Source organism: Enhydra lutris, unplaced genomic scaffold (assembly GCF_002288905.1).
Source record: "Enhydra lutris kenyoni isolate GAN:26980312 unplaced genomic scaffold, ASM228890v2 scaffoldscaffold39, whole genome shotgun sequence".
In the NCBI taxonomy this organism is placed as follows: Eukaryota; Metazoa; Chordata; class Mammalia; order Carnivora; family Mustelidae; genus Enhydra; species Enhydra lutris.
The window spans coordinates 3,765,098-3,777,675 of record NW_019154123.1 but is presented as its reverse complement, the minus strand read 5'-3'; the positions used below and the strand labels follow the sequence as shown (position 1 = coordinate 3,777,675).

Here is a 12,578-nt window from a genome sequence, read left to right as displayed (position 1 = left end):
GTAATTAAGATTTAGACTGGTAAAGAGAAGAGAAAGAGGCATTCTTGATGGAAGGTAAGCATGCATAGCAACATCATAAAAACAACCATGAGGGCCGGGGCACCTGGGTGGCTCACTCGGTTAAGGGTGGGATCTGGAACAGAGCCCCACATGGTGCTCCCAGCTCAGCAGGGAGCCTGCTTCTCCCTCTCTTCCCCACTCTCAAGCCCTTAGCTCTATCTAAATCTCTCAAGAATCTTAAAAAAATTTAAAAAGCCACAACCATGATGTTCAAGGGACAGTGAAGAGATAAATTTAACTATGAAGACTATACAGCATAAATTTCAATTTAGAGGACACATAGTTTATGAAAGAATTGGACTGAAAGGGGCACCTGGGTGGCTCAGTGGGTTAAGCCTCTGCCTTTGGCTCAGGTCATGATCTCAGAGTCCTGGGATGGAGCCCTGCATAAAGCCCTGCATCAGGCTCTTTGCTCAGCAGGGAGCCTGCTTCCCCCTCTCTCTCTGCCCGCCTCTCTTGCCTACTTGTGATCCCTCTGTCAAATAAATAAATAAAATCTTAAAAAAAAAAAAAAAAAAGTCTTGAAAGTCTAGTTGAGGAGTTCAGACTTGCAATAATGAGCTGCTAAAGAAAGGTTCTTAATACAAATCTTTAAATATTTAAATATACAATTATGTTTTGAATTAGAAATCTACAGAAAAAAAGCATGTTATTTCATTGAATTTTACTTTTTAAAAAACTTCAATTGTGCTTTATGTTTTAAAGAAACTTATTTAGAGATAAACACTGCACTATTTATAGATGAAGTGATATAATTCTAGGATTTGCTCCCCTTCAAAATAAAGAGAAGGAGCAAAGTGGGTGACCTTGAGTTGGTAATTGTTAAAACATGATAAACAGAGGAAGGCTTCTTATATTATTCTTGCCAACACTTACTTATATGCTTAATATTTTTAATTATAACATCTTTTAATCTATCAAATTATTCTAGAAAAAAGGATCAATATTCACATAGTGATTAACTATATTCTAGTACATCCACAGAAGTTTTTACAACCACTTTAAAATTACAAATGGGGGCACCTGGGTGGCTCAGTGGGTTAAAGCTTCTGCCTTCGGCTCAGGTCATGATCCCAGGGTCCTGGGATCGAGCCCCAAATCGGGAACTCTGCTCCGCGGGGAGCCTGCTTCCTCCTCCCTCTCTGCCTGCTTCTCTGCCTACTTGTGATCTCTGTCAGTCAAATAAGTAAATAAAATCTTTAAAAAAAATAAAATTACAAATGACTTGGGACACCTGGGTGGCTCAGTCAGTTAAGGGGCTGCCTTCAGCTCAGGTCATGATCCCAGGGTCCTAGGATCAAGTCCCGCATTGGGCTCCTTGCTCAGCAAGGAGCCTGCTTCTCTCTCTGCCTCTGCCTGCCACTCTGCCTGCTTGTGCTCGCTCTCTCTCTCTTTCTCTTTCTCTCTCTCTCTCTCTCTCTCTCTGAGAAATAAATAAATAAAATCTTTAAAAAAAAACAACTACAAATGACTTAATGAAATAGACTACAGGTTCTACTAATCAAAGCTTTACGAACTAAAAGTTAACTCAAGAAACTCTGCTTGGTTCAGGAAGCCTTCATAGCTGTTGTTAATGTTAACTCAAAATTGTTTACTTATATTTATGTTTTCCACTTTTTAAAAATTCTTAAAAATCTGCTTAAGAAGCTGCAAATCAAACACAAACAAAATACATTATTAAATGGAGAAGTTAATGACAATCTTATACCCACTTTGCTTTGTGGTTTCATGTATTAAAATGTAAACTTTCATGCAGTGACGATGTTAATACTACATGCTGGCAAGCATCCTAACACAAATTAATACCAGCAACACATGGTATTACCCATCCCCCCCCAAAAGAATGATATCAGGGACTAATTCCATTTTTTTTCTTCCTGTTACCCACAAGCAGGTGGCAACATAACACCAGTTTCAACAAAGCAGGCAAAGTTACCCCTCTGCAGAAATAGATGACCACTGAAACAAATCCCTGAATTCTTTCAAAGGAATAATTTGCTTTCACCCTGGTTTAAAAGCACTTCATATAAAAGTCAACTTCATTATTCTGAGTGTACATTTCTTGAATTTCACCAACAACAACAAAAAACATTTACTAAGCCCAGCACTGGCTACATATGTTATTTCACTTAATTCTCAATGCAACCTTATTTAATAGATGAGAAAACAGGCTTTAAAAGGTTAGGTCCCTTTTGCAATACGTGTTGGAGAAAGGATCTGAAAACTACATCAATCTGACATCAACGTCCATGCTCATAACCACTTCACTATATTGCCTCCCATAAAATTAGTCTATGATCAATGATGTATATTATGGACATAAAGATGCTCATATAACCTGACAAATTTAAAGCAAGCATCAAATCTTAAAGTGGACTTACGGAGTAATTATCTTTTTAATAAACTTGTAATTCAACAAGAGGATATAATCTGTAAATAAAAGATCAAGTGATTTTTTGCTTTACTGTATTTCCCATATTAGGTTCATAGTGAAAAATCTTTAGTAAATAAGTCAATTTTATTATCAAATGAATTTGATACTGAATGAGACCCTCTAAGTTTCATGAATTTTTTATGTAAATGAGTTTCCTACTGAGCTTGAAAGAAAAAGCGGTCATTTATCTACAAAGTTAAGTAACAGTAAATTCAAACATTGCTATCAAGTGTCAAATGCCAACCAATTCAAAATTGGAGCAAAATGTTTACCATTACAGAATCAGAGGTGCTCAGGAACACGAATCTGGCCTCGGCACTTCCAAATAGTGAATAAGAACCATCTGGCTAACTCAATTTTCAGAAGTTGTTTGATTCTACTAGAACAGGAGTAAGGGCCACCCATTTTTAAAAATCATTATCTTGCATTTATGCATTCCCCCCCTCTGGAATGGAAAACATGGACCATTAATTTATAATCTGGCATTTGATCTCTCCTGGCTCTGGTCTGTTCATACTACATTATTGGAGTAACATAAAAAATTCAGATAATTCAACAATAAGAGCCTGGCAAGTTATTTTGCAAAGCTCCTGACACCCAAACACAAATGGTTAAAATGTTTTCCTGCGGTCACTAACATGCTTTTTACAAGGAGGACTTGTTAATACAGCAGAACTGCTACTCAACTCCCCTAAACCTCGCCCAAGAGAAAAGAAGAATTAGAAATAAAAATGCCAATATGAAAGTTTCCTCGGGTGTTCTGAAAAAAGGGAGGAAAAATCGAAAGTCCCTGTTAAATGTAACACTCTTTAAATGTTTCTCCTGGAAACTAAGTCAGTTGGCTGAGCTGGGCTTTTTTGTGTAGGAAATGACCCTGCTCTGAACTCAATGCTGAGCAAATGAAATGCTGGTGAATTATCGATCGGCCGTGGGAATCGGATCTCTCCAGGTCTTCCCTCCTCTACTACTTCCCAGCAGGAACAGAGTGCCGAAATCCTTTAACGCCGGGACTAAGCACTTTAGTCACCTCTCCAGCACTCTCCATTCGGCCTCCAACCCCGTTTCACCTGCGATGCTGACGCAGGTGAACGCTTCTTTTAATAATCCCACGCTGACAGATGGACGGTCTACAGTATATTAACTGCCGTGAAACCGCCTTTCCGAACGTGCTTTCAAACGTATCAGAGTATGAACTGAAGTGTAAATTGCCTTAGACTAATTCCCCCCACCAAACCCAGTCTTCTTTGAGACCTTAGAGCATCGGAAACGGTTTGATTTGCATTTACAATACACACAAACACACATACATACACACACACCTTTCTTCGGGATTTTCTTAAGCCACGTTTAGTTAAAAGTGCTGACCCACAGAAACACACAAGCATTACTGCCAATACCCATCATCTCAAGACTGACTGCCCCGGAAGACTCTGAGAAAGACGTAAAAAGATGAAGCGAGAGCTTCATGTCGGGTTGATGGTTTGTCCCCGTAAGTTTCAAGTGCACATTATACTCCTGCAGCCCGAGCCTCCGTAGAGGTAAAGAAAGAAGAAAAGGGGCGGGGAGCGGGGGATTCTGTCGGCAGGAGCCCCGACGGGGCGCCCGTTCGGGACGCCGGATTTCCCTCTTTTCCCTTCCCCACCACCCCCGGACAGCCCGACGGAATAACACCCCCGCCGCGGGCCGGGAACAATGCCGCGTCTGGGACCCCTGCACCCCCCCTACCGTCGTCCGCCACTCACCACCCAGGTCAGTGCCCCGTTGCCGCCGGCTCCCGCGCCGCCGCCGCCGCCCGCCTTGGCCATGGCGGGTGCCTCCGCTCACAGGCCCCGAGGCCGCGGACGCCGATCCCGCCTCCCTGCCGGCCGCCGGGCCCCTCTGCTCCGCACCGACCGCTCCGCTCGCCGTGCTCCTAGCGGCGTCGCCCCCCGCGCCCCATCGCTGAGACCCGGGACGGACAGACGGCCGAGCCCGCCGAGGAGGCCGCGCCGCTCGGCTCCCTCAAACTCGAGGCGCGGCGGCCCAGTCGCCCGGGCCTAGGCCCGTAGCTGAGGAAGAGGTGGAGAAGGAAGCAGGAGGCCGGCGGCAGTGAGCTGCGGTGCTTCCTTCTCGCCCGCCCGCCGGCGCCGCGGCAAGCCGGGCCGGGGCCCGGAGGTGCGCGCGGCGAGCGCAGCCGGAAAGCTCAGGGCGTCCAGACGTGGCGGGGAGGCAAAGGCGCCTTGTCCTTCCTCACACTCCGCTAAGGCCGGCCGCTGGGGTTGCCGGAGTCGCAGCTAACGCCGGGCCGCTGCCTCAAAGGCTGCCTTCGTCGGCAGCGCTACACCCCCGACTTCCTCGCATCCACACACCGAGAGGGACAATAAACAGAGCCACCGCCGCCGCGGTCGCCTCCCTCTTGTCCGGCATAACACCGCACACACACATTCGCACACCAGGGAGGGCGGGCGGGCGCGGCGGCCGCCCCGCTGTCAGTCAGCGTTTCGGCGCCCAATCGGAGCCTTTCCACCACAACTCCTCGGCCAATCCCAAAATTCCAAGCCCCCGGAGGGGCGGGACCCGAGGGGGAAACGTCATTGCGGGTAGCAACCGAAAGGAAGACTTGGGGTTTTTTGTTTGTGTGTATGTCTGTGGGTTTTCCATTTGAGGGGAGAGCAGGGGCTGCTGTCAAGGGTCATTTGAGGGCGGCAAAAGGAAGGGGTCGAATTGGCCTCGGGTCGATTGTAATCCTCCGAGCGTGCTGTTTACTCTAAGACCTGCGGGCTAAGCCGAGGCATTTCTTTGCCTGAGGCGGCGGGGGGGGGGGGGGGGGGGGGGAGAGAAGGGGGGTTGACAGGAAGAAGCCGAGGGCAGTCCCAAAGGGAAAGTATTTTTAAAGAGCGGTTGTAAACCGCAGGCAAGACGTTGTAGATCACTGGTGCAAGGAGGGCCCCGTGACCCCGGCCTCCCCAAGGCCCCAAGTGGACGCTGCTGTCGAAAGAATCTTTCCCCTCCTCCATCTCTTTCCCTCCCTCTCCTGTCCTCCCCTCACTCAAATGGGGTACGGTCAGTTTCAAGGAAACTGCATTTAAAGAACTTGAATGATAAGGGATTTGCTGAGAACGTTCCAGGGAAAGAATGCAGGGTGGGTTGAGGGTTCTGTTTCTACTCTTTGTTGACCTTTCTCTTCTCTGAACAATGCGGATTTGCCACTGTCACTTTTCATTCTCATCTGTCCAGCTACCTCTAGGAGGGCATGTTTAATTTTTTAAACTGCTTTCAGTGGAATTTTCAAATGCCCACTAAGGAATAATTTCATTCACATTAAAGCTTTCTAAGAAAGAAAATTACCCATATAGCCGCACCAAAGTCTTTGGCAGATGGAAGAAGGCTTTACCTCACCCTCCTTTTCCGCGTAATTCCATTCAACAAGTATTGATTGGATGCACACTCTGCCACTCTGTGCCAGGCTCCGCGAGGGTTCAAATTAATAACAGCCCCCCCCCCCGCCACACTAACCCCCCCCCCATTTCAAGTCATTTATAATCTGGCTTGTGAGATGGACTAAAAGGGAGTTAACTATCACTAAAGTGAGTACTTGAGGGCATGAATTGCCACCAAATGGCTGTGACAAGAGAGCTTTTTAAAAAGATAAAAGCCGTATTGCTGCTTTGTGGAAAAGGTGTTTTTGTGAACTTCTCTTCCAACTGCATTTCCTCTCAAGGGAAAACAAAAATGTCTTAGGTCACATATTTTAACTGCCGCTGAGTCCAGAGAGGTGGAGAGCTCTGAAACATGGAAATAATTTAAACAGTTTTTCTTAATTAGCTCTCTAGTGGCCATGTAATTCTGGCTTATTTGGGACTTTGGTTTAGAACAGTGAAGCCTTTCTTTACCTTGAACTTGAGGTGCAAGCTTGTAAATCAGGCAGACCAGGGCTAATCTGGGCTCTGAACCTGACCAACTAAGTATTTGTGCCTTGTTATTTGACTTCCCTGAGCCCATTTATGCCTTGTTAAAATGAGGATTTTTTTGCTCTTGTGCTTACTGTGACTTTACACTTCAAAGTACATATATTTTATAAATTTGAAAGGGCTAAATAATTTTAAAGGTTGTGAGGTTTTTATAAAGATATACGCATTAAGTAGAAGCCAAGCTATGAGATGTATAACCGTCTCCTTTTTTAAACTTCAGTTTTCAAAACTCTGCAACCTCAGATTTTGAATAAAATATATTCAAAACTTGGGTTAATTAATGGAACTTCATGTTTATCTTTTCGCTTGCCTCATACACAAAGGACTGAACATTTTGCCTTCTGAGTGTGAAGACACCGTAGTGAATGTAACTTATTTTATTCTTATGAAAATACTAACTTATCTAAAAGAATCACAAATAAAGTAGTTGAACATACATGCAAAAATTAGAGCAAAAATTCATGAGGAATGGGGGAAACTATTTAGATTAAAAGTATCTCAGCCCTCGAAGAACTGTTTTGTTTTTTTAACTGTGTGCAACAGACTTAATGTATCTTTAAAATAAAACTGGTTATGCCCAACTTGAGTACATCTTTCCTTTCTGGGGCTTTGTCAAATAGTTTTCATTTATGTACAGAGTAATTATAGCAATAATTGCCACATTAAAAAGCTTCTATATCAGGTTTGTCTTGTTTGGAATACTACTTTATTCATATGTGCATGTTACATTTAAAGACTTAATTTCCAAACCAATAGCAAACACCAGCCAAAATAAAAAATTGTAGAAATCAAAGTCAATTCTACAAACTAAAAATAAAGGCCTTAAACCAAGTTTTCTGAATAGCTTCCATGGAAACTTATCCTAACTACTTACGAATTTTTATTTTTAGATTTTATGTTTCCCTATTATAGCAATCAAAAAATATGTATTCATTAAATGTCTACTGTGTGTTAGGTACTCGGGACCTGGGAATACAAAAATGCAATGAAGATGTGGTCTCTGCCTTGAGTTCACACCTTGTGTTATATAGTTTTGAGCTAATCTTTTAAATCAAAAGCAATTTTATATTTATTCATTTGCTATTTAATAAACAGTTTACCTGATGAGTCACACCTATAATTGCACATTAGACACAGCATGTAATTTAATCAATAAATAAACTTACTAAAGATTGTAATTCCAAACTGTACTTCTAGATACTTGGCAAAGTTTCAATAGAGTTTGCATTTAAGTCATGTGTTGTTCCAACACTGAGATTCAGTAGAGGGGGTTGGGGGATGAATCTATAATCTACTAAGCATTTAAATAAGTTAATGTTTGAATTCAAGATTCAATGTCTTCAAGTTGACCTCTCTGTCTCATTGTATTAGTTTTTGTTTTTGTTTTTGTTTTTTCTTTTTAAAGCTTTTGTTTGAGAGAGAGCACAAGATAAAGATAGGGAGCATGGGGGTGGGGCACAGAAGGAGAGGGAGAGGCAGATTCTCCCATGGAACAGGGAGCTTGACAATGTGGGGCTTAATCCCTGGGACCCTGGGATCATGACCTGAGCCACAGGCAGATTCTTAACCAACTGAGCCACCCAGGCACCCCACACTGTATTGGTTTTTTTGTTTGTTTTGCTTTAAAGATTTTATTTATGTATTTGAGAGAGCGAGAGAGAGAGAAAGCAGGAACTGGGAGAGAGGCAGAGGGAGAGGAAGAAGCAGACCTGAGAGAGAAAGCAGGAACTGGGAGAGAGGCAGAGGGAGAGGAAGAAGCAGACCTGTCGCGGAGCAGGGAGCCTAATGCAGGGCTCAATCCCAGGATCCTGGGATCACTACCTGAGCCCAAGGCAGACACTTAACTGACTGAGTCACCCAGGCACCCCACTGTATTGGTTTTTATGGATCCTTTATATATACAAAGTAGCTAGACAAAGAACAAGAAAAATTCATGTCTGGCCTACTATAAACCAAATAAATGGTTGTCCAGGTACTATTGTCTAGGTAAATGTTGTAAATGTAATTTAATGTCTTATATTTCCTTAGAAGTGAACTTAAGGTAAAGAAGAAAGCTACCACCAATGTAGCTTTTGGCATATCTATAGTAAATATAATAGATTATTAACTGATTTTCAAAAGCATTTGTTCCAAATATTTTATATTTTTACTTTAAAAAGGTACTTAAGGGGTGCCTGGGTGGCAATCAGCTGAACATTGGACTCCTTGTTCCCACTCAGGTCATGATCTCAGTGTTGTGAGATTGAGTCCTGTGCTGGGCTCTCCACTAAGCTGGGAGGCTGCTTGAGATTCTCTCTCTCCTTCTGTCCCTCCTACTTGTTCTCTCTCTCGCTCCCTAAATTAAATCTTAAAAAAAAAAAAAAAAGGTAAAAGGTACTTAAGGACCAAGGTAATAAATGTTTATGGATGGATGAAGATATCAATGATTCCTAAGCTTTTGGTTTGTTGGTTAGTTTTTTCAAAGATTTTATTTATTTATGTAAGAGAGAGAGAGCATGAGAGGAGAGAGGTCAGTGGGAGAAGCAGACTCCCTGCTGAGCAGGGAGCCCGATGTGGGATGAGGGACTTGACCCGGGACTCCAGGATCATGAGCCCACCAGAACGCAGTTGCTCAACAAACTGAGCCACCCAGGTACCCTACATTCCTGGGTTTTATCACCACTGGCAAGCCAGATAAAGACTAAGGTCTCCAATTTCTACCTAGAAGTATGGGATGTTTGTTTTGTTTGACTTTTTTTTGTTTGGAGGAGTTTGTTTTGATTGATTTTGGCCAAGTAAGCTATGCTGATCCTCTGGTGAGGTCTCTAATTACTTATACAGACAGAGGGACATTTTCAGTTATTTTACATGATACAGGTCAGCAATAATTCAGGGCTCTTAACTACTCTACTGAATTATATAATATGGAGAATATAATTAGCATGTGCCTTAGTTATAAAGACTGTTCTCAGCCTTTAAAAGGGATTTGAAAAGATTGAGACTTTCAGAGAAGCATTTTCTTCTAAGAAAACCCTGCTTTAGAGGACATTACATGCTATCACTCACATAATCTTCACCAACAGAATATTATATGATCCTAGCATGTGTATTGCTAAGTTGCATTTAAAGTCTGGCTGCCCAGAGGCATCTGATTCAGTTACTCAGTAGGTTTTTAAGACTCAGATCTAAAGAAAGAAGATAAAAGTGGCTTTCCTAGCTCAACTGTTTCCATTTCAGAAGAGCTGGGAACTCTAGAGCTGCCAAGTTGTTTTCATTCTGTAGTGTATTTAAAAACTTAATGGTCGTGGGTGAGGGGAATCCAGGAAGTATAAGGAATATCTACACCAGAAGAATCTAAGATTTAAAGCCTACAAGTTAGAGGGGTTTCTGAAACAGAATAAAAGAGGTACCTACAAGTTATCTAAGGTGAGTACTAAAATTCAGAACTTTGAAAAGATCTTAGTGTGCCAGTTAACAGCAAAAATTCAACTTCATATTTCCAAAATACTTAAGCACAGATTAGCCGAGATATCTTACATCACTGATATCTTTGTCTCTTCATTTTCTTCTTTGCTGTGAGAGTGCTATCTGAATGTGGGAAGATCTAGAAGAAGGCCCAAGAATGCTGACTCTTCAAAAAACAGATTTCTAGTTAAAATAGACTTTGAGAAAATTAAAAGGGCAAGACCAGGCTATTCAGTAAAAGGTCTACTACACAGTGCTGGCCAAGCCTAGAAAATACCTAGCATGTAGTAGGTGTCAATAATTACTCAATCAGTTTGGGGCATATTAAGAAGTTCCCTGAAGCAAAAATGCCCATCAAGGATTGTCCTAAAACTTGGTCAGGTTCCCTAAGTTTTTGCTTTTTCAAGTGTTCTTACTTGAATAATGGAGAGGGTAAGGCACCTTAAAGTTTATTGTAACATTATCAAAAATTGGTGGAAGCATTGTTCCTTTTGGAGAAGGAAAACCAGGATGGTGCGAGGAGAGAAAGAAGAGGTTATGGTACCAGAAGAAAGGATTGGGGGTGGTGGAAGACAGAGCAGTAACAAAAGCATCCAATTGTGTGAAACTGAGTGGAGAAATATTTTGGCTATGGAAGTCGATCAGCTGTAGCCTTGCCAATGCTTACACTTCGTTTCATCAAAGAAGGAAACCCTATTCATTGAGAACCCTGCTATCTTTGGTACAGGGCAGGCACTTTCACACATACTAGCTTAATTTCAACAACCTAAATGGAGGTATTACCATTCTTATTTCATAGTCAAGGAAATTAAATGTCATAAAAAGTCACAGAATAGAGTCAATGCTGGAACTGAAATTCAAACCCAAGTCTCTTACTCCGAACCACACCCTTTTATAACACTGCCAAGTTGGCTAACACACTTGGCAGTAGCCCATATCTGGCAATGTGTTAAGAACTTGGCAATGCTGGTGAATAATTCTGGCCCTCAGTAAAACCCTTTGGTTGTTAAATTATATTGTTGAACTATGGTGGCAAGTATCTGCAATTTGCATGACCAACTAGAAATTTCTTTTTGAAAGCAGCCTGGATCTCCTTTGTCTTACCTTGTTATAAAATAAGTTGGTTTTTGGAGTCCAAAGGATCCATTATCAAAAAAAAAAACCTGAGACCAAAGATGCTATGGGTCCTGTGACCTCTATCTGTAGGATTTTAAACTTTATAATCTAAACCCAGTGTTATGATTTTCATAACACTCAAAGTAGCTAACTTTCCAATATAGGAGGAAAAACGGAAAAGTACCATAGAACTAGACTCTTGGATTGATATTTTGGATAACTTCAGATTCACTGAAAGCAGCATAAAAATTCTCGAAGTGTTCAGTCACACAGGGAAGACTTGTTTGTGGACACTTCCTCTGTAGTAAGGATTATTTGCTTTATTGTAATCTATTTTTATGTGCTACATTTTTTTAAAAGATTTTATTTATTTATTTGACAGAGAGAGATCACAAGTAGACGGAGAGGCAGGCAGAGAGAGAGAGAGAGAGGGAAGCAGGCTTCTTGCTGAGCAGAGAGCCCGATGCGGGACTCGATCCCAGGACCCTGAGATCATGACCTGAGCCGAAGGCAGCGGCTTAACCCACTGAGCCACCCAGGCGCCCTATGTGCTACATTTTTGAACCTCCCATTTTAACACTTTGCAAATAAAGTTTGTTAGTACCTCGGTTCCCTGAGGTAGAAAAAGGTATTTTGGAAATTACAAGTCTCAGAAACCAGGCACACTATTGTACAATACTCATGCATATGGGAGTCAGAAAACACGTTAACATTTTTAAGTCTGAGCAACTTTGCGGTGAACAAGTCATACTTGGCCTTGAAACTATCTTCAGGAATCTCTATTAGCATCCTTAAAATGTATGTTTTAACAAAAAGACTTTGGGAAATACTGCCAATTTTCATATTATTTCTGTTACCACAACATGTTCATTTTACAAATTTAAGAAGTAGAAATAAATATAAAGCAAAGAAACAAAATGACCCATAATTCCACCACCCAGATAATTACAATTAACAATTCGGTGAATGGCTTTCTACCAAGGCAAATAACACACTCAAAAATGTATACTTTTTTTTTTTAAAGGGAACCATGGGCTCTAGTAAGTTACTTAAAATTTAAAAATGAGTTCTATCCCACCCGAATAGCTAAAATTACAATACCAACTGTTGGTGAGGATCTGGAGCAACAGAAACGCTCATATACTACTGGTAGTTTGTAGTTTAGTAAAAAACCACGTTACAACACTGCTCAGTAGCAGCTGCTAAAGCTGAAGGCTCACATAGAATAATCAACCAAAAAGTCCACTCCTAGGTATGTGCAGATAGAAATGCATACTTACATACACTAAAGACACATATAAGAATATACAGAGCAGCACTGTTCGTAGTTGCCTCAAACTAGCAAATCCAAATGTCCTTCAATGTCAGAATGGCTATATCGTATATGCATACAATAGACTACTGTTGAGCGATGAAAATGAATGATCTGCTATACCTAACAGGTAAGAATTTCTCCAATATAATGTAAAGTTAAAGAAGCCAAATAGAAAAGACTATGTACAGTGTAATTCCCTTTCTATAAAGTTTAGAAACAAGCAAAACAAAACTAATCTATGTTGTTAAAAGTCAGGATG

At 41.6% G+C, this 12,578-nt stretch overlaps 1 protein-coding gene across 2 annotated transcripts in view; it reads right to left on the bottom strand.

The window, feature by feature from the left end:
- The window catches only part of LOC111155166 (DNA topoisomerase II beta), a 60,695-nt gene extending 55,804 nt beyond the window's left edge, over positions 1 to 4,891 (bottom strand). For both annotated transcript variants that reach the window (XM_022515243.1, XM_022515244.1), the window contains exon 1: positions 4,237 to 4,891. In XM_022515243.1, the coding sequence (XP_022370951.1) occupies positions 4,237 to 4,299 (63 nt within the window). In that variant the 5' untranslated portion in view covers positions 4,300 to 4,891. The remainder of the gene's footprint in view (positions 1 to 4,236) is intronic.
- Positions 4,892 to 12,578: the final 7,687 nt, after the last annotated feature.